Genomic DNA, 21,091 nt, shown 5'->3' on the forward strand with positions numbered 1-21,091 from the left:
TTGATAATGACGTTCAAAAAAATTAAATATCGTTGATTTAAAAAATATATATATATATTATATTTCAAAATATTATCAAAAGAAAATATTTAAAAAATTTAGAACAAATGAAAGTATGATGATGTTTCCATGCACTTGCACAATTAGAATACGCACTTTTTTTTTTTTTTTAATAAAATATATATGACTGTTGTCAATCAGCAATCAATATTTAAAAAAAAATTAATATTCTTAAGATAACAAATTATACAATGAAAAAATGAAGATAAATAAAAATCTTCCTGTCGTAATCTCGAGCCAAGAGTTACGACGTTGCATACATATCATTCCCAGAGGAACAAAATTAAAAAAAATTTAAAAAAAAATATGTCTAAGTGTGATAAATTATAAATATATATACAAAAAAAAAAAAAAAAATTAAAAACGAAGCAATGAATCTATTGAGATATTAATAATAAAATTGTAAATGAAATGTGAAAAATATTTCAATAATAAACAATCAATTCTGTTGAAAAGTAAAAAAAAAATTTTTTTCTTTTAATTTCTTTATCAATAGATGACCCCCTCATTATCCAGCTAAAAAATTATTTCAATTTTTTATTTAATCTATTTTTAAAATGAAAGGAAAGCAAGAAATGTTTAATTTTTAATAAAAACATATATTTTAATAATTTGTTAATTAAAAAAAAATCTTATTATCATCATGATATTTGAATTCAAGTATTTTATCAATCTAGAAATAATAACAGCAGCAACTTGAACATTATCAGGAAATTATTACATAAAATTGAGACCTTGATTGTTATTGTTTTTCAAAGACATTTTTTATTTTTTAAATAAAAAAAAATAGATACCTTCGAATGAATTAAAAACGCGAGAGGGAGCATTATTCGTATTCGTGTGTTTAGTGTAGATGTATTATTGATAAAAAGAGAGAAAGAGATAAAAGTGTTGAGTACAAAAAACGAGTACTAAAAAACCAAACGAACCAGCTGACTGCTCCAGTCGTCAGCAAGACCGATGGCCAGCACACATCAAGAAAATTAATATAATATTATTTAAAAAAAAATCAAGTAACATATCAAGAAAAAAATTATCATTGCAAAATTAAATTACATCGAAAAAAAATTGATATGAATCTTGACGAATACTACGACGTCGCCTTTGACCTTGTCAAACAGGCAGGCGATGTGAGTAAAAAAAATTAATACTTATTTCATTTATAATATATAAAAAAAAATTATTTAAAATATATATTTAAATATTATTGTTACGTAACCTACAATTTCAATGGTTTCATATTATTTTTATATATATTTTTTTATTTATTTATTTTACAAGTAAAAATCATGCGCAAACAATTATCGATTAATCTAACTCATTCCCTTTTGAAGGTCATTTTAAAAATCCAAAAATAAATCTAAAAAAATGATTAAATAGTTTTTATTAATTAAACAAAATATTAATTAATAATTGATTATAATTTAAATTATTTTTTATAGATCATTCGAGACAGAATTAATCGACCAAAAGATATAATGATTAAATCTTGTGAGGTTGATCTTGTTACTGAATCTGATCAGCAAGTTGAAAAATTATTTATGGATGGAATAACAGCAAAATTTCCAGATCATCGGTAATTTTTTTAAACTGATATTTATCATTAAAATAATGCAGATAAATTTAATAATATTTTTTTAAATTAGATTTATCGGTGAAGAGACAACAAGCTCGGGTGAAAAAGTTCAATTAACAAATTCACCAACATGGGTAATTGATCCAATTGATGGTACAATGAATTTTGTACATGCATTACCACATACATGCATATCAGTTGCACTACTTATTGAAAAGATAACTGAAATTGCATTTATCTATAATCCAGTACTTGAGCAATTATTTACAGCAAGACGAGGTCAAGGTGCATTTATGAATGGCAAACCAATCAAAGTTTCCGGCGAAAAAGGTATATAAATAAAAATAAATCAATAAAAAAAATAATAATAATAATTTAAATTTTTATAGAATTAAAAAAGGCATTATTAATGCAAGAGATGGGAACAAGTAGAGATCCAGAAAAAATGAAAATTGTATTTGAAAATTTTCAAATATTTACATCAAAAGTTCATGGGTAAAAATAAATAGAAAAAAAAATTAAATTATTTAAATATTTAAATTTATTTGTAAAATATAAATTGAATTGTTTTTTATTTTTTTTAGAATGCGAGCACTTGGATCAGCAGCATTAAATATGTGTATGGTTGCATTGGGTGGAGCTGATGCAAATTTTGAATTTGGTATTCATATTTGGGATATTGCTGCTGGTGATTTAATTGTACGTGAAGCTGGTGGTGTTTGTCTTGATCCAGCTGGTGGTAAACTTGATCTTTTAAGTAGACGTGTACTTTGTGCATCAAGTATAGAACTTGCTAAAGAAATATCAGTATTGATATCTCAATATTATCCAGAAAGGGACTGAACAAAATGCCAATTTTTAAATGACTTAAAAAAAATATATATAAATACTTGAATAAATACGACCAATTTATAAGTACTTATAAGTCAATTTAAAAAAAAAAAAAAACAAATTATAAAATCAATTAAATATATATATTGTGGGAATTTTTAAATAAATATTAACGAAAAAAAAAAACTTAATAATTCAAAACTTGCTTAAATGCATTTTAAAATGTCTTGAAAAAAAATTAATAAAATAATGCATAAAGGGTTTTTAATTTGTCAATAAAAGAGACTTATTTTTTTCCATTGTACTTATTAAAATAAAAACCAAGTTAAATAATAAAATACAAAAAACAAAAATTTCATTTAAATTTATTAAAACAATAATCCAATAATATTTATTAATTTAAAAAATTTTTTTTTATTATTATTTTTCATACATCCATCATTTTGTCTTCCTGGTATTTGAAAATTATTTTTATATTTTTTAATCAACAATCTCGATCTGAAATCTTTAAAAAAACAACAATTAAATCACATTCAATTATAAAAATTTGCAAGTATTTTGAGTGCCAAAAATATTATAAAGCTTTAATTGAAAAAATTAATTTATAAAAAAATATACATGGCTCTCAAATTACTTTCAATAAAAAATTAAAATAATTATGCTATTAAATATTAATTATTAGCTCTTTAATAATAATATAAAAATAAATTAATACCATACCTGTTTGATGAATAAAAAATACTTACTCGCAATGAAAATTGTGTTTTTAAATATTAAAAAATACACAATGAACAAACCAAAGTTGTGTTGTTCTGGTTGTAGCTGTTGTTGATGATAAATGTTGATGTCGTTGTTAAATAGTACCAGTTGATGTTTGATGATTGATGATCAGTATGTTGATAATCCATAAAATGGTCATCTCCTTGCCTCCCCTCCTCACAGGGAGGGCTACAAGTTAAAAACATTACCAAACAGTAAATTAGAAATAAATCACTATTATCATCACCTTGTTTTTATCTTGTTGATTTTATCTCAATTTATTATTAATATTTTTTTTTTTCATCTAAAGCTATTTAATCTAATTTATTTATTAATTTTATAAAATATAAATTAAATAAACTCAACTTAATAAACATCTTTTAAAAGCATTTTTTTTTTTGTTATTAATTTAACTTAATTTTTCTTTTAAAAAATGTTTAATATGTTGAGTTTATTGGAAAAATAAACAGCTGTATCATAAAAATAATTCGTCAATATATATGTGATACAATATACCCAAATAAATATCTCCCAATATATTTTCCCTACCCAGCTTATATTGTTATTTAAAATATGTTATGATTTTTATGATTATTTTTTTTTATCATGAAACGAATTGAACATGACTATCCTATAAGGCAGTTCTTTTCCCATGAATACCTTGCAGCGGGAACAGCTAAATGGCTCAAGCTACACGTCCACCAAAGCACTTTAACCAATGTCTCTCATTTTCGATGTCTCATCTGAAACATAAGCAGCTTCGTAAAATCTTACTCATATTTCAGTCACTCATTGTGACGAAGAAAAAAAAAAAAAAAGTAAATTAATTAAATAATTTTTTTTTCTTTTTAAACATTCTTCATCTTAAATAATAATGAAAGATATTTTTGAAAAAAAAAAAAATAATTAAATCTTTCATTTACATAAATAACTGAATTTATGTATTTTTTTTTTTTTTCATTTTGTCAATTTTTTTTTTTTTCATTTTCAAGTATTTATCGTTTTATTTTCACTACAAACCTATTTACTATACAATTTTTTTTTATTTTTTTTTTATTTTTAGTTTTATTATCTTCATGTGTGTTCTATTTACTTTTCAAGTACAACAAAATTAAATTCATATATATATATTTTTTTATCTGAAAAATTTTCTTTTTTGTTACTTTTTTTTAACTATTTGCAATTTTCGATTTGTTATGCTGTGTGTTTGTGTATCAACTATTTTTTATTTTTTTTTTTTGAGAGATTGTTTTGTACGCGTGATATTTTAAGTGTTTTATAATTTTTATTTCAGCTTTTATTATTTTTGTCTAGCTCCATTTGAAAATGGCTACTTGAAAATTCATCACAACCACACTGTCGTTTTTTATTTTTGTTTGTTATTTATTTATTTGTTTGTTTTTTATGTAAGAAAAATTATTAAACAATTCAATGACGATAATAATTGATTATCATGTGAAAATATAAACAACGATTTGATCATTTTAATTTAAAATAATGATTGATATGTTGATAAAAAAAAAAAGAAAGAAAAAACGAAAAAACGATTTAAAAAAAAACGAAAAAAAAATAATTTAAAATGACCGAAGAGCTCGATTGATGCTCAATAATGATTCTTGATTATTATTTTTAATTATGTTAGTTATATGTTATCCCAATTTAAGTCTCGTAAAATAAAAAAAAAAATAAAAATAAAAACATTAAATATCTATTATTTAATTCAAAAAAAGAAAAAAAAAAATAATTAAAGATTACTTGATTTATTTCAGTGAAATAAATTCCGTGCACATAAGGTCCCCAGTAAATCGGGGTTACCTAGATTTTTTCTTGTATAAATGGATGTGCCAGTGCATGATTGACAGTTATTCTCTTAGCAGCATCCAACATTAATGTACGTTCAAGTAAATCTTTGAGTTGTCCAACTTTACGATTTTGTTCTTGTGGCAATGTATTGACACCCAATTCAACACCAAGATCTCGTGATGGTGACAATGTTGACATGACAACAACTTTTTCCTATGAAAAATTACAAAAAAATTAATTACAAAAATCATTTTAATTATATTCAATAAATAAATGTGTTAATAAAAATTTTCAACTAACCCGTTCAGTAACTTTATCAACTTCGTGATAAAGAAAATTACAATTACTATCAAAATGTTGTTCTTTAAATGATCCTTTTCTTATGAGTTTATTAGGCATTTTTCCTTTAAGATCCATAAAATATTTCAACATTTGATTATTTGTTTTACCGGAAAACATAATTTTTCCAGTATATAATTCGAATATTGTACAGCCAACTGACCACATATCAATGCCAAAGTCATAATGTATACCAAGAACTAAAGAAAAAAAAAGAAAGAAACATTATTATATTAAATATATATTTTTAATTTGAATAAATATAAAAAATAATACTCACTGATTTCAGGTGCACGATAAAATCTTGATACAAGATAAGGTGTAACTTCATTTTCATGTGCATGTGATGCTGATCCAAAATCACAAAGTTTCAGTACAAGTTTACTATCACTGACTAGAATATTATCTGGTTTAATATCACCATGTAATATATTTGCACGTTTTAATAATTTTAATGCAAGAAATAATTGTTGTGTATATGAACGTACAGCTTTAACATGTAAACCAACATCTTTACCATATTTTTTTAATACTTCTCTTAAATTCATAGCAAGTGGTTCAAAAACCATACATAAATGATTTTTATGAAAAAAATGTCTAAATAAACGTAGACAATGAAAACGATCTTCTGGATCAGCATCATTTAATTTTCTCAATACTTCTAATTCTTTTAATCCAGTTCTATGCATAACTTCATTATTTCTAATGATTTTAACAGCAACATCAAGATTACCTCTTGCTGAATCTCTTGCTCTAACAACATTACTAAATACACCTTGTCCAGTAAAACCATAAACAATATATCTTGAATCAAGTGTTTCACCAACACGTACACGATAATAACCCTCAGCATCATCCCAATTATCAGTTAAACTTGGATTATCAGGACCACCACGTTGTTTACCTTCAACAGTTGGACTATTAAAATCACCAATATTATCAGCTTCAGCAAACATATCCCATTCATTTGTTTTTTTAACACAATTATCATCTTTTTTTTTATCATCATTATCATTTAATAATTTGCTGCTATTATTATCATCAACATCATCATTATTATTTTGACAATCAACAACTGGTCCTTGATCAAATCTTGATTTACGTTTTTTAACAATTGGTGATTTATCTTTTATTGGTAATGGTGGTGTATGACTTTCAACAATAACATCATCATCATTATCATTTTTATTATTACTATTATTGTTACTGTTACTATTACTTTTATTGTTATTATTATTTTTATTATTATTACTACTACTATTATTATTATTAACAACAACAACATCATCTTCTTCTTCACCATCATCTTTATCATGATTATTATTATCATTTTTTTTTGGTGATATATTTGATTTAGATACTTGTGATGATTTATTATTATTATTATTGCTATTATTATTAATTTTTAAATTAGTAGTATCATTACCAGGACGACCAAGTCTTTTTAATAATTCTTCTCTTTGTTTTCTTCTACGTTCAATAATAATTTCTTCATCTTCTTCTTCTTCAATATCAATATCTTTAATTTCTTCTTCACTTGAACTATCTGATTTATCAATTTTTAAACCTTCTGATAATGAATCTTTATATTTATCATTACGTTCTTTTTTATTATTTTTATCACGTATATTATTATGACGATCATAATTATTACGATGATTTCTTGATGGTGATCTTGATGATCTTCTGTATCTAAAATCATTTCTATCACGTTCATTTCTATAACGATTTGGACTACGTGAACGTCTTTGACTTCTTGATCTATCACGATTAATTTTATTATCATTATTACGATTATCACGATGATCACGTATATGTTGGTCATTTCTTCTATCTCTATCATCACGACTACGTCTATCACGTTCACGATTATTACTATCAATATTATCACGTCTATTACGTATTTTACAATCATCACGTGATCTTGAACGTCTTCTATCATCACGTTTATTACGTTCATCATCATAATCACGTTTTCTTATATCATCTTTTTTATTTAATTGATGTTGTTGTTCTTTTTTTCTTGATAAATCATCATCAATTTTTCTTTTATTATTACCATCATCCCTTATTTTATTATTACTATCAATAGTCATTTTTTTATTAGCTAATTTATCATTTTTTTTAAAATCATCTTTTGAAGATTTTAATTTATTATCATCACGTTTTTTATCATAATCACGACGTTTATCTTTACCATCATCTTTAACACGTTTAATATCACGTGTCATGTCAATAACAACACGTCTTTCATTTTTACTTGATGTTAATTTTTTATTATTATTATCAATTGTTGAAGAAGAATTTAATCGACGTTTTTTATGTAATGTTAGCTCATCATTACTGTCATCTTCAACAAGTATTACATCTGGTATTGCTGTTGTTATTTTTGTTGTTGATGTTGCTATTGATGTTTTTGTTTTTGTTGTTTTATTATGATCATCTTTGTCTGATAAATCAGATGTATATTCAACAAGACATGCTTGTAAACGTTCTTTTTGTTTCATTAAATCTTCAAGATCAATGTCATCATCAATTATTGTACAATCAACTTCATCAGAATCTAAATCAACTAGTTTATCATCATCACTCTCAGTTGATGGTATTTCCATTATTGAATTTATTATTTTATTACCATTTTGTTGTTGTTGTTGGATTAATTTCATTTGTGTTTTTTCAATTAATTTATTTGTATCTTCATTAGTATCATCAATAACTTCACCATTTTCAATTGAACGTTCTTTTTTTGGACGTTTATGTTTTTTATGTTTTTTACGATCAATTTTAACATCATCACGTACTGCTAATTTATCCTTTTTATGTTTATGATGTTTGTGCTTACGTTTTTTCTTCTTACGTTGATCCATTGTATCTGAATCTGTATCAATACTGTTTATTTGATCTTTTGCATCTTCAAAGTCCACATCCGATGATCTGAAAATATGTTTTTATTTTTCTTTTTTTTTTGACAAATTATCATTATTATTATTAATAGTTATAATAAATTATAAATAAAAGCTTTAATATTATTTTGAATAAGTTTCATTATTTGTTTTATGAACAACTCAGAAGTAGATATTGAAAAACGTTTTGTGACGTTTTGTTGCAAACATTGAAATTGATGTTTATTTAAAAAAAAAGAATAATAATATAATTTATAGGAAAAATAAAAATCCATTAATATTAATTAAATAAAAATATTACTTACCCCATTTTTATTAATTAAGATATTTATTTATTGTTTATAAAATTGTAATTTATCAAATTGGAGAAAAACAACAAACGTAAACTGCACTAAACTTGGACCGCCATCTTGTTACGTCGACGCAGCAAAAAAAAAAATAATATAAATAATAACAATAATAATTTAATTACCGGTAAAATAAATGACGCAGTTATCGACAGCTTTAAAAAACAAATGGCGCAGTTAAAACAGACGCCGCAATTACCGTAAAAAAAAAATATAAAAAATAATTAATTAATAATTTTTCAAAATAAATTAAGAGAATTACATTGTTTATTAATTGATGATTATTTTGTTGATTTTAAATTAATAAAAATATATTTTTTTAACGATACCATTGTTGAGCCGCCGTTCGAACTGCGTCCTTCTGTATTCTTGGCTGATTTATTGATGACTATGTTTTTAGCTGATGATCAAGCCCCTGATGATGATGATAATTTTAAAAAAGACACTTATTTCTTTGGGCACAATGATATTCACTTAGACACAATAATAAACTTCACTTGCAAACAGAAAAAATATTTTAAAAAAAAAACACAATAGACGCTATATTTTTATTCGCCATTCCACGAATTAGCCAATCACAGACAAACACACAGAATTCTTGGAAAATTGAAAAAAAAAAAACTAAAAAACAAGAGCACCGATTGCTCCGGTTTACTCCGATTACTCCGATTTTTTCGATCAAAAAAAAACATATTTACGATTATTTTTCGGGTTTAATTATTACACCATTACAATCTACTACTAATTACCTTTAATTTGATATATAATATTGTAAAAAAAAAACGAAAATTAACTGATTTGAGTAAATTATTTACATGCTATTTAGAGATGATTGTTGCGGGGCAAGAGACGCGCGGTAACTGAAGTTGACCAACTTCTATCCTTAAATTTTATTATTCTTACTTCCCCCTTTTTTTACAAGTACGCAAATCAGTGCACTATTGGTCAAAATAATAAAAAAAAAAAAAAAAAGAATAGAGAAAAAACAAAAAATAGTATGTGCTGAAAAATAAAAAGGTAATGTACTTGTAATATTTTAATTTATTTTATTGTTAAAAATACAATTATTCATTTATTAATTATCAATTATTATTTTTTTTTTTTATAAAAAAATTAATTTTTTTTTTAATTATTTTATTTTTACATTTTTATGTTGGTGTTATTGTTATTATTGAAACAAAAATTAATTGTATCAAGTCAAGATGATTGAGTTAAATTTAGTATGAATTAAATAATTATTATAATTAATTAATTATCAATTTTTCTAGAAAAAAATGAATTTAACAACGGATGGATTGTCCAACAACATCAACTCAATCAGCTACAATAAAATCTAAAAAGAAGCAGGTGCAATCTCGGTGTTGGTGTTTTGGATTTTTTGCCTGTTGATTCAATGATTGATCATGAATCCAACATGTACCGGTTATCAAATAATCTACAGTAAGTATAAATTAAGTACGCAATTAAATTAATAATTAATAAATAACAACAAAACAAAATGGCTGACAAGATACTAAAAGAATTAAATAAAATTGTCAAGTGATTTTGTATAAAGATGCATAACATGTTAAAATTATTGTTGATCAAGTTGAATAACACCAATTAATGATGTAAAAATTACAGATTGTTTTGGAGATTTTATCAATGGATTTCAACGTCTTTTTCTTGAAGAGCATTATCAACATCTTGAACAACAATATGTAAGTCAACAACAATTCATTTATTTTATAACAAAAATAAAGATCAATTATTTTTGCTCATTATAATCAGTACAAATGCAAAATTTTCGTGCTAGCTGTGTCAAACGAATCATTGACAATACATAAAAATATTAATTATCATTATGGTGACTTGCTAAAAATTTATTTCAAGTTATTATTTATAATAATGATGGATGGATAAAAGAAAAAAATTTATTACTTTCTCTGGTTATTCAAATCAAACATTATTTATTATTATTATTGCTCATTTTTTTTTTTGTTTAATATTTTCAACTTTCAATGCAATTAATTATTTTCTTCCTGCATTATTATAAATTATTATAAAATTTATATTATTAATAAGAATGAGTTTCATAATTTAATATAATTTTTACATTAAATATTAATGTGGTTCCATTAAATAACAAGATAATTCACAACATGAATTTAATATTAAATAACTGATCAATTTTTAAACAAATTATTTATATTTTTTTTAAATTAAAAAAACATTTAATTAAATGGAAAATTTACATCATTGTGTTTATTTTTTTTTTTGTTTATAAAACACTGACGATGTAGAATATTTACTAAATTTTATAATAATAAATTTAACAACTAAATAAATAAAAACAAAAACTCATTCATCAAGTGTTTTAAGATAAAATAAGGATAACTAATGCAAGAAATTTAAATGAAAAAAAAAAATAAATAATCAACTGAAATTGTAAGAAGCGACATAAAAAAAAAACAAACAAGTTGAGGGTATTTTAACGAGTAAAGACAGACTAGTTGATTGAATAGTCACACTCGTGGTTAGTCCAGTGAACTTGTCACCACGTTAACCTCAAGTCCCATTATAAACGTGGAAAAAATATTATCTCAACTAAAACTTGATGTTCTTTCCTCGTGTCGTTTTATCTTAATTTAAATTATTACAACAATATCGAGTGACAATTACACAAACAATATTAATTAAACAAAAAATTAAATACTTGATTATATATTTTAATAATGATTATTTATTTATTGTGTGTAATTATTATATGGCTATTTTATATTGTCATTGTGTCTGATAAATCATTGAATAAACCACCAGGTAAGTAAATTATTTAATTAATTTAATTAGCAATATAATTATAGACATTAATACTTGAATACTTGCCAAGTGTACAAAATTACACTGTCTTTAAAACAATACATACAATTGTACTTCAAAACATCACTTTAAATATTTTTTTCTTTATTATTATTATCATTATTATTTAAACTTTCACTGAGTTTAAATTATTACCTCATTCATTATGTAATTTAATATGATAGAAATAATTTATTAGATATTAAAAGTATTCGTGTATCATTTGATCAATTATCAAGGTCATATATTTTCAAATTTATTTTATCGTATGTTTTAAATTGATGACGTTATTGTTAATGTGTGTTGCAACTATTTGTGCAATTTTTTATTATCCATTTAGCTTGATTTAAAATTTATTATTTTTTATTATTTTTTAGGTCCTATACCATGGCCAATATTGGGAAATTTAAAATTACTAAGAAGCTTAAGTAAAAAATTTGGTGGACAACATAAAGCATTTTTATATTTAGCTGATAAATATAAAAGTAATATATTTAGTTTAAAATTAGGTAAATCAAATTTTTATGTTGTCTCTGGATATGATGGTGTACGTAAAATTCTTAAAGATGATAATTTTGATGGTAGACCTTGGAATGAATTTATTAAAATACGTAACATGGGTTTGAGAAAAGGTATAACAATGAATGATGGTAAAGAATGGAAAGAAATGAGAGGATGGTTAATTCGTTGTCTTAAAAATTTGGGTTTTGGTCGTGTTGAAATGACTGATAAAATAAATAATGAATTATTAATTATTCTTGATAAATTATCATCTAAAAATGGTGATATTATACAAATGAAATCATTAATAGCACCAGCTGTTATTAATGTTCTTTGGAGTGTTGCAACTGGAAAAGGAATAAATGACACAAACAGGTAATTTATTAACGGCTATTTATTAGTTAAATAATTTTTTAAATATTGTATTTTTTATTTAAATAGATTAAATTATTTTATGGATTTAATGGTACGACGTGCAAGTGCATTTGATATGGCTGGTGGTATATTATCAATATTTCCATGGATTCGTTATTTTGCACCAAAAAAATCTGGCTATGAAATATTAGTTAAATTAAATAATGAATTACGTGAATTTTTATTAGAATCAATTGATGAACATAAAAAAAATTATGTTGAAGGTAAAGAAATGGATTTAATTGATATGTTTTTAAAAGAAATGTATACAGGACAAGGACCTGAAGCTGGTTTTACAGGTATTTATTTTTATCATGATCTAGTATTTTAATTTATCAATTAATTGAATAAATAAAATTAAATAAAATGTTTATTTTTATTTAGAGGAACAATTGTTAATGATTCTTATTGATTTATTTATTGCTGGTCTTCAAACGACAACAATCACATTGGATTTTTTATTTCTATATATGACTGCACATCAAGATGTCCAAGAAAAATTACAAAATGAATTAGATTTAATTGTTGGTGATAATCAACTTCCACAATTATCACATCGTCAATTGTAAGTTGATAGATTTATTTAAATTTAATATTGATTAATAATCTTTTTGGTATTTATTTTAACAGATTACCATTTACTGAAGCAGTTATAACTGAATCACAAAGATTACGTTTAGTAACACCAATAATTGGACCACGTAGAGTATTAAATAATACAATAATTGATGGTTATAATATTCCAAAAGATTCTTTTGTTCTTATTAATATTTATAGTGTTCATTCAAGCTCAGATAATTTTTCAAATCCTGAAAAATTTGAGCCAGAAAGATATATAAAAAATGATGTTTATGTTCCTGATAAAAAATTGATATTATTCGGAGGAGGTAAATAATATTATTTATATTTAATTGTACTAATTTAAATTAAACATTTTTTAATTTTTTTATTTATTTAGGACATCGACGTTGTCCTGGTGAAATTCTTGCAAAATCATCAGTATTTATTATCTTCACTGGAATCATGAAAAAATATAAATTACTACCTGTTTCTGATAAAAATTTACCAGATCTTGAACCAATTCCTGGTTTAACAATTTCACCAAAACCCTATGATGTTCTTTTAGTCTCTCGTTCTTAGTAAACATGTGATAAAAATTCCACTGTTAATAATGACTATGGAATATATTTATTATATTATTTTTTAATAAACAATTTTTAATTATAAATTTATAGTATTTTTTTTTACAATTGTATTGTTAATTTAATATTAATTTCTTGGTATTAAATTAATTGTATATGGCCTTGGTGAAACGACAAAGCCATCAGTACCATCAAGTCTTGGTAATTCTTGATTATTTGGAACATCAATTTTAAAACTATGAAGTATACATGTAAAAAATATAAAAATTGATGATCTTGCTAATGTCTCACCCAAACATCTTCTCTTTCCTTTGTAAAAAAAATTATAATAAATATTAAATTTACAATATGCAAATTACATTTATCAAAATATAAAAATACCTGAACTAAATGGTAAAAAATCAGTTCGTCTACGAAAATTTCCATTCTCATCTAAAAATCTTTCTGGCATAAATTCATTTGGTTTGTCCCAACAAGATTCATCAAAATGTGCACTTTTAAAATTAACAATAACCATTGTGTCCTAAAAATTTAATAATAATGATAATAATAAAAAAAGTAGATTTAAATTCTTGTGAATATAATGCTCAATGAAAAGTGTGCTTTCTTAAATTTTTTTTTTCATTTTTTTTTATTATTACCTTTGGAATGTTGTATCCTTCAAGTGAAACGTCTTCCATTGTTTTTCTGGGTAGACCAAGTGGAGCCATATCCACAAATCTAATTGCCTATTCATAAAAATATTTTATAAAAATAATATTCTCATAGACGTAAAATAAACATCAAGATAAAATTATCTAGCAAGATGATCATTTTATTCGTGCTAATAATACATGTGTTAAAAATAAATAAAAACATAAATTTACCTCTGATATAAAAGCATCGACTCTTGGTAAAAGATTAGCATGCTCAATTGTTGGTAAATTTTCACGTCCAATAATATCATCTAAATCATCTTGTATAATTTTTTGCCATTTTGGATAATGCAATAAAACAGCAATAATTATTGTTATTGTATCAGCTGTTGTTTTTGTACCAGCCATAAATAAATCCAAGCATAAAATAATTAATTCTTGTCCTAAAAAATAAATAATAAATATATTATTTATAATTAATAATCTTTTTTATCTTTTCTATTATAAAAAGAACAAGTTTTTATTTATTCAAGTGTTGTTTAAACTTGGCTAGTAATATTAAAATTTTTTTACTTACTATCACATGATTCTCCTGATTCATTGATAAATGCTTGAATTAAATTATCTGGTTTTTTATTTATTTTTAATAAACATAATTGATGCTCAATTTCATCATCAATAAATCTCCATAATTTATCAAGAGTTGACATGAGATTATTATACCCTGACAATTCAGGTATGATAAATCTTAAAAATGGTAAATGTGACAAAATACCTCCAAGTGCATCATTTGATCTGTTGAAATATAAAATTTCATATTACAATTATTTTGATTAATTTGATTTTTAATTTATTTATATTTAAACAACCTGAATGCTTCATGAATAACTGTCATAATATCATCAAGTTTTTTATCATCATATGAAAATCTTGTTCGAGTCATTATTGTCCAAATAGTATTAAATACTGGTAGCCCAAAAAATTCATCAATCGTAAATGTTTTATTATGCTTTTTAGTATAATCATTGAGATAATTAACAAGTTCTTTTCCTTCAATATTTAAATTTTTATACATTTCATTTTGTCCATAGCCAAATGAACGTAAATTTTTAACAGTTAAATAACGTAATCTTGACCAATTGGTACCATCACCAAATAATATACCAAGTTTTTTACCAAACGATCTTGCACGAAAAAAAAAACCATCTGGACGACCATTAAATTCATCAGTATTTAATACTTTTTTAACTAATTCATTGCCAGATATAACAACTAATTTTTGACGTCCCAATTTCATTCCCAATATTGGTCCATATATTTTTGATAATTCTTCAAATACAAGATGTGTATATTTTTTTTTTTTATATATTTTTTTAAATAATGGAAATGCACCAATTAATGGATACCATTTTGGTCCTAAAAATAAAAAAAAAAAAATATACATTTAAATTGAATGTAAAGTATTTAGAAAAGGTGAATCGAAATTGACAATTTTTTTAATTAAAGTATGTGAGTGTGGTTATAAAACTTTCAAGTAAATTGTCATGCAAAAAAAAAGGAAAAAAAAAAAAAATGTGTGTATTGAGGAAGAAGAAAAAAGAAAATATATATTTACAAGAAGAAGCTTTACAATGTCAGTCAAATTGATTCAACATAGGTGAAAGTCAATGGATTAAATTACCTGGTGGAAATTTTCTTGGTTTAATGCAATCTTGTGAACATATTATCCACATTACAATAAAAATAAGAAAACACAAGAGTATCATATCAGTTGATTATTATATTTAGAAATATTATTTTATAATTCTTTCTTCAATGTACAAGTTACAACTAACAACTGAATTTGATTATGATATTTTTTTTTTCAGTGGCATCTTTTATATACACTTTTTCTGCCATCTACTTTATCATTTTATTTTTTACACAAATCTATTTCAAGATAAAAAACCAAGTAAACAGGAAGAAGCAAAAGAAAAAAAAAATAATCTTCAAAAGTTGCAAACAATTTATACAAAGACTTGATTCTGATGATCTTCATGATATGGTCCGAGGCCTGACCTAAGTCGACCCAACGACGAAAATAATCTCAAGATATTTTGTTTAATTTTTTATTTTCAATTTAAATGTACAAAATTGTATTACAATTGTATTATATTTTAAATTACTATGGTTTATTTTAAGAAATAAATATAAAATATTATTTTTTTTTTCATTTGATGATTATATTTTTATTAAACTCTGAATGTCATTTAATGATTCAATATCAATACCGGTATTTTTACTTCATTGAGACACATGCTACTTGTTTTTCTTTTTTTTTTAATCGAAATGATAATAATAACAAGTGAACCAACTGGAAAGTGACACTGTCTGTTTTTATTCAAGTTCATTTCCGTATTATAAATTTTATTTTTTAATTAATATTTCAACGTCGGTATTATATGATGAATGTGGTTTTTAATTTTCACTCTTACTATTTAAATATGCACTCTATAGTGTTTTTAAATTTACTATTTTATTTGTTTTTATATCATTTTTTTTTCATCTTGTTAATAAAATTAACAAGTGCGTGTATGAATATAGACAATTAATTATTTTTATGTAGATAAGAGTACCACTTTCACCTGAGAAGATTCATTTTTCTTTTTACCTGTAACATATCAATACTATAATTAAATTTATTAATGTAAAATATTTATATAAAATAGTAATTATGTTTATAAAATTATAATAATTTTTTTAATTACTTTTACATAATTTTTTCGAGTAATTTTTGTGAAAATATTGATTAAATTAATTGATAAACAATATATCAATAAAATGAATAATAAATTTTGCTTTTAAATATAATTTAAAAAGCTATGAATATAGATAAATTATATTATTTAAAATATTATCAAAAAGCAAAATTTACTTCCTCAAGTTAACTATCTGTCACCAGCAGGAAATAAAAATTTTAATTTTTAAATATACAGTTAATATTATATGAGCATAAAGACACAGTTTTTTAATTTCACTCTCACTATATAATCTATTCTCATTAACAAAATAACAGTGTCTTCTTTCATCATAATAATAATTAACATTAAATAAACAAGTCTCGTAATTATTTAAAAAAAAAATAAAACATAACAAAAAAAATATATTTAAATAAAATATTAATATTTGATTAATTTCTTTTTCACTGTTAAAAATGTTTAAAAATTTATCTTAAATTTCAAGTATATATCTCAATTAATGCTGTCAACAATTTAATATATTATTTTGCAAATATTAAATATGTTAAATGTACAAGTTGATTCTGTATCTTTAAAAATTAAATTGACAGTTTATAAACATAAATATATATATATAATATTTATACATAGGTGGTCGGTATAAATAAATATAAACATGTTTTTACTTTCACTCCAAAACAACTTAAATATATATATTATTCTTTCTCTCATAGTTAAATTTAAACGCGTATGTTGCATATGTACTGACTGATTTATTTATGTGAACAGAAGCCAAGTGCACTTTCTCTCCCGTTGAGTTCATGAACGATTTCTGTCCAACATTTTATATATTTTTTTTATTTTTTATTTTTTTTTCATTTTCTTTCATAAGGTGTTACAAATATATAAACAAAAAAAAAAATTATCTATATTAGAAAAAAAAACAAGTAATAATAAAATAGAAAAATATATTTAAATTTTTTAACAAAAAATATTTATTTTCAACAAGCATTAATCAACAATTATCATAACAAATAACGTATAAACAAAAAAATTAAACAAATACGTAAATAATAATAATAATAATATTAATAATAAAACAATATTGTTGATTGTTGTAAAATTATTAAAAAAATAATTCAGTACAAAAAAAAAGCTGTTTTTTTTTTGCGAAAAACATTGTTGTTTTGAGGAAAATTTGGGAAATAGGTTTGGTAATTTTTTGTTAATTTTATTCTTTTTTTTTTTATCTACTTAAATTTCAATGAGTATATATACAGCATTTTATATTACACGTAGTAATTTCTCCATCGCTTGATTGAGATAAAATAAAAAAAATAAAATAGTGGTTTTTTTTTTTTTTTGTCTTTGTACAAGCTCATTTAAATGAAAAAAGAAATTAAAAATAATTAGTCAGTCTAACTATTTGTTGGAAATTTCCATGCTGACTGTTGATCAGATGATGGTGGAACTAGGTCATCAGTTATTGATGATATTGAACTGACACCTTGTTGTTGTTGTTGTTGTGGTTGACCCTGTATAAATGACTGTGGTAAATTAAATTCTTGCTGTTGTTGTTGTTGCTGTGGTTGCTGACTTTGTCGTGCAAGTCGTTGTCTCTGATCATCAGTTGTCTCATCTTTACGATCTTGCCATCCGTGTTCCGGTTCAGGATGATGATGATGATGATGATCCTCTGCTGGGAACCATTCTGATATCCAAACTGGTTTCCATATTTTTTTCCAGCCTAATCAAATGATAAATATTAATTATATTTTTATAATTAAAAAATTTATTAATCCATCAAATTTTGTAATAAAAAAATACTGATTTATAAATAAATATTTTATGTGAATATAAAATTATAAATGGCAACTTAATTGACACTTTAAAATACATTTTATTATTAAAATAAAATTTATTTAATTAAAAAACTAACCTGGAACCCAAATTTCTTTCCATGCTGGTACTTGTGTTTCTTTCCAATCTTCTTTCCATACTAATTTTTTATCTGGTATCCATTCTTGTTTTTGTTGAGTTTTCCATATTTGTTTCCATGCTTCTTTCCATTCTAATTTTTTATCTGGTATCCATTCTTGTTTTTTTTCAATTTTCCATATTTGTTTCCATTCTTCTTTCCATTCTAATTTTTTATCATCAATCCAAATTTGTTTTTTACCTGGTTTCCATATTTGTTTCCATTCTTCTTTCCATTCTAATTTTTTATCTGGTAACCATATTTGTTTTTTACTTGGTTTCCAATATTTTTTCCATGATGGTTTCCATACTAACTTTTTTTTCCATAAATCATGTGATGTATATTGCCAACCATGTTCATCAGTACCAAGATTTTTTTCACCTGGTATACCAACTTTAATCCATTCTGGTATCCATATTTTTTTCCAAGCTGGTACTTGTATATCTTTCCATGCTGGTACTTTAATATCAATCCATATTGGTTTTTGTATTTTTTTCCAATCTGGTATTTGTATATCTTTCCATGCTGGTACTTTAATTGGTTTCCATACTGGTTTCCATATTTTTTTCCATGCTGGTACTTTTATTTCTTTCCATACTGGCACTGATATTTCTTTCCACACTGGTTTCCATATTTTTTTCCATGCTGGTACTTGTATATCACGCCATACAGCTTTTTTTGTTGGTTCCCATATTGGTTTCCATACTTTTTTCCATGCTGGTTTCCAAATTTGTTTTTGTGCTGATTTCCAAATTTTTTTCCAGCCTGGTTTCCATATTAATTTTTTTTTCCAATAACCCTCATCGTGATGATCATCATGATGTTCTTCTTCAGGTGCATATCTTTTTTGTATACCACGAGTTCTATACAAAAAAAAAAAATTAATTAAATAAATTATCAATTAAATATTATTTTGTTATTTTTATTTTTAAACAAATAACTCACTGTTGATCTTGGCCTTGCACTTGTGGTTGCAATAATGCCAATTGACTATTTTTTTCTAATGCCTTGCTTGTAACAAGTACAACTTGAAGCAGTGCAACAAGTACAACCTATATCCAAACGAAAAAACAAACAAAAAAAATGAAACAATTATTAATTGATTGATAAATAATATATATCACTTATGTAAATTTTATGTTGTTAAAAAAATTGAATATAAATATTTAAACAACTCACCGCACATCTTAGGCGGATTCTCATATTTTTGCATATACCGCCCGTAAGGGGACCGGGTTGCAAAATAAACGTTCCCTTCTCACTCGGAAAACTCGGTTAACTTGATCAAATAACCGGAACGTTGATGTTATATAGGTACGTATAAGTGCCCCCAACATAAGACAGACATATCCCCCCACAATAAATTATTATATCCAGTTAAAGTTCTCTCTCCAAAACTTATATAGTATAACTACAACAAATACCATGAATTCAAATAACAAGAGTGAGGGCAATATGTTGCTATTTAATTTCATGATGGAGGTGGTTTTTTTATCGGTTAATATTTTCAAGAAGAAAGGTTTCGATGCAACAGTTTTTTATACCCACGTTAGCTTGAAATATATATAAGCAATATTAGCAATAACAAGAAGAAAGGAAGCTTTAAGGAAAAAGGAAGAATATTTATTTCGTCCTTCGATCGATAACTACTTGTTTGGTGAAAGTCATCACGTGTGTTTATATATTTATTTATTTTATTTTATTTTTATTATTAACTCCCTTTCATTGGTTTTTTTTTTTTTGTTAATGGTATAATCATTGTAGTTTTAATGGGATATAAAGTGGGGATGATTTTATGACTGAATCAAATTTAGAGAATGAATAATTGAAAAAAAAAAAAAAATTCACTCTTCTGGAACGATGACTGTATATGCGAAGCAAGGTTACGAGGCAAGGTTAATCCTCGTGATCTACATTTATCAGGTTCAATAGTCTTAATGAAAAAAATACAATAAAAAGATCAAAAATAATATTTGTAAAATTTATTTTAACAAAAAAAAGTTGCAATTTATTTAATTTATTTTAATTAATTTATCATAATTTTAATTGTTTTATGTAAAATAAATAAATTAAAATTATTTTTTTTCTAGAAAAAAATATACATTACATTTATTATTTAAATAATTTTAATTAAATTAAATTTTTATCAAGTAAACATTCGAATTTAATTAATTTTTGTTTTTTGTGAATATATAATTTTTTAAGTTAAATTTTTGAACAAATTAAAAATGAAAGGATGAGGAAGTTA

The 21,091-nt window shown here is 23.7% G+C and overlaps 5 protein-coding genes across 9 annotated transcripts; 2 read left to right on the forward strand and 3 right to left on the reverse strand.

Annotated features, from left to right (window-relative positions):
* The first annotated feature begins 776 nt into the window (after nt 1–776).
* LOC122856865 (inositol monophosphatase 1-like) lies at nt 777–2,821 on the forward strand. The gene is made up of 5 exons (XM_044158742.1): nt 777–1,190; nt 1,503–1,636; nt 1,707–1,966; nt 2,026–2,131; nt 2,221–2,821. The coding sequence occupies exons 1-5, from the start codon at nt 1,134–1,136 to the stop codon at nt 2,477–2,479; spliced, it is 816 nt and encodes a 271-aa protein (XP_044014677.1). The 5' UTR covers nt 777–1,133; the 3' UTR covers nt 2,480–2,821.
* On the reverse strand, nt 2,812–8,702 carry LOC122856754 (serine/threonine-protein kinase PRP4 homolog). Of its 5 annotated transcripts, none has more exons than XR_006374158.1 (6): nt 8,577–8,686; nt 5,649–8,302; nt 5,330–5,568; nt 5,042–5,242; nt 3,887–3,969; nt 2,812–3,415 (listed from the first exon to the last, which is right to left on the reverse strand). XR_006374158.1 is itself a non-coding variant. In XM_044158563.1 (5 exons), the coding sequence occupies exons 1-4, from the start codon at nt 8,579–8,581 to the stop codon at nt 5,042–5,044; spliced, it is 3,099 nt and encodes a 1,032-aa protein (XP_044014498.1). In that variant the 5' UTR covers nt 8,582–8,686; the 3' UTR covers nt 3,775–3,969. The 5 variants fall into 5 exon arrangements, 2 of the variants coding, with proteins under 2 accessions (XP_044014498.1, XP_044014496.1); XR_006374156.1 differs by having other exon boundaries at nt 2,816–3,415; nt 4,982–5,242; XR_006374157.1 differs by lacking the exon at nt 2,812–3,415 and having other exon boundaries at nt 3,775–3,969; nt 4,982–5,242.
* Nucleotides 8,703–11,126: 2,424 nt separating this feature from the next.
* LOC122856809 (probable cytochrome P450 305a1) lies at nt 11,127–13,599 on the forward strand. Its single transcript, XM_044158663.1, has 6 exons — nt 11,127–11,417; nt 11,834–12,332; nt 12,399–12,670; nt 12,756–12,936; nt 13,002–13,258; nt 13,330–13,599. Exons 1-6 carry the CDS (start codon nt 11,333–11,335, stop codon nt 13,509–13,511), a joined length of 1,476 nt encoding a protein of 491 aa, XP_044014598.1. The 5' UTR covers nt 11,127–11,332; the 3' UTR covers nt 13,512–13,599.
* On the reverse strand, nt 13,289–16,004 carry LOC122856814 (methyl farnesoate epoxidase-like). The gene is made up of 7 exons (XM_044158671.1): nt 15,830–16,004; nt 15,018–15,564; nt 14,726–14,943; nt 14,380–14,591; nt 14,155–14,241; nt 13,895–14,036; nt 13,289–13,822 (listed from the first exon to the last, which is right to left on the reverse strand). The coding sequence occupies exons 1-7, from the start codon at nt 15,912–15,914 to the stop codon at nt 13,641–13,643; spliced, it is 1,473 nt and encodes a 490-aa protein (XP_044014606.1). The 5' UTR covers nt 15,915–16,004; the 3' UTR covers nt 13,289–13,640.
* Nucleotides 16,005–17,847: 1,843 nt separating this feature from the next.
* Nucleotides 17,848–20,163, reverse strand: LOC122856828. The gene is made up of 4 exons (XM_044158691.1): nt 20,023–20,163; nt 19,789–19,895; nt 18,805–19,706; nt 17,848–18,612 (listed from the first exon to the last, which is right to left on the reverse strand). The coding sequence occupies exons 1-4, from the start codon at nt 20,044–20,046 to the stop codon at nt 18,284–18,286; spliced, it is 1,362 nt and encodes a 453-aa protein (XP_044014626.1). The 5' UTR covers nt 20,047–20,163; the 3' UTR covers nt 17,848–18,283.
* Nucleotides 20,164–21,091: the final 928 nt, after the last annotated feature.

Source organism: Aphidius gifuensis, linkage group LG5 (assembly GCF_014905175.1).
Source record: "Aphidius gifuensis isolate YNYX2018 linkage group LG5, ASM1490517v1, whole genome shotgun sequence".
Lineage (NCBI taxonomy): Eukaryota > Metazoa > Arthropoda > Insecta > Hymenoptera > Braconidae > Aphidius > Aphidius gifuensis.

What these genes read in the sequence shown, in the direction of transcription:
- LOC122856865 (XM_044158742.1), top strand. Translation starts at nt 1,134, where the DNA reads ATGAATCTTGACGAATACTACGACGTCGCCTTTGACCTTGTCAAACAG. An exon ending in GCAAAATTTCCAGATCATCG is followed by an intron (nt 1,637 to 1,706) that starts GTAATTTTTTTA and finishes TTTTTAAATTAG; the next exon opens with ATTTATCGGTGAAGAGACAA. An exon ending in CAAAGTTTCCGGCGAAAAAG is followed by an intron (nt 1,967 to 2,025) that starts GTATATAAATAA and finishes AAATTTTTATAG; the next exon opens with AATTAAAAAAGGCATTATTA.
- LOC122856754 (XM_044158563.1), bottom strand. An exon ending in TTATCGTGCACCTGAAATCA is followed by an intron (nt 5,569 to 5,648) that starts GTGAGTATTATT and finishes TTTTTTCTTTAG; the next exon opens with TTCTTGGTATACATTATGAC. An exon ending in TTGATAAAGTTACTGAACGG is followed by an intron (nt 5,243 to 5,329) that starts GTTAGTTGAAAA and finishes AATTTTTCATAG; the next exon opens with GAAAAAGTTGTTGTCATGTC.
- LOC122856809 (XM_044158663.1), top strand. Translation starts at nt 11,333, where the DNA reads ATGATTATTTATTTATTGTGTGTAATTATTATATGGCTATTTTATATT. An exon ending in GGAATAAATGACACAAACAG is followed by an intron (nt 12,333 to 12,398) that starts GTAATTTATTAA and finishes TTATTTAAATAG; the next exon opens with ATTAAATTATTTTATGGATT. An exon ending in ACCTGAAGCTGGTTTTACAG is followed by an intron (nt 12,671 to 12,755) that starts GTATTTATTTTT and finishes ATTTTTATTTAG; the next exon opens with AGGAACAATTGTTAATGATT.
- LOC122856814 (XM_044158671.1), bottom strand. Translation starts at nt 15,914, where the DNA reads ATGATACTCTTGTGTTTTCTTATTTTTATTGTAATGTGGATAATATGT. An exon ending in ACCAAGAAAATTTCCACCAG is followed by an intron (nt 15,565 to 15,829) that starts GTAATTTAATCC and finishes TTTTATTTTTAG; the next exon opens with GACCAAAATGGTATCCATTA. An exon ending in GTTATTCATGAAGCATTCAG is followed by an intron (nt 14,944 to 15,017) that starts GTTGTTTAAATA and finishes ATATTTCAACAG; the next exon opens with ATCAAATGATGCACTTGGAG.
- LOC122856828 (XM_044158691.1), bottom strand. Translation starts at nt 20,046, where the DNA reads ATGAGAATCCGCCTAAGATGTGCG. An exon ending in GAATCCGCCTAAGATGTGCG is followed by an intron (nt 19,896 to 20,022) that starts GTGAGTTGTTTA and finishes GTTTGGATATAG; the next exon opens with GTTGTACTTGTTGCACTGCT. An exon ending in GAAAGAAATTTGGGTTCCAG is followed by an intron (nt 18,613 to 18,804) that starts GTTAGTTTTTTA and finishes TCATTTGATTAG; the next exon opens with GCTGGAAAAAAATATGGAAA.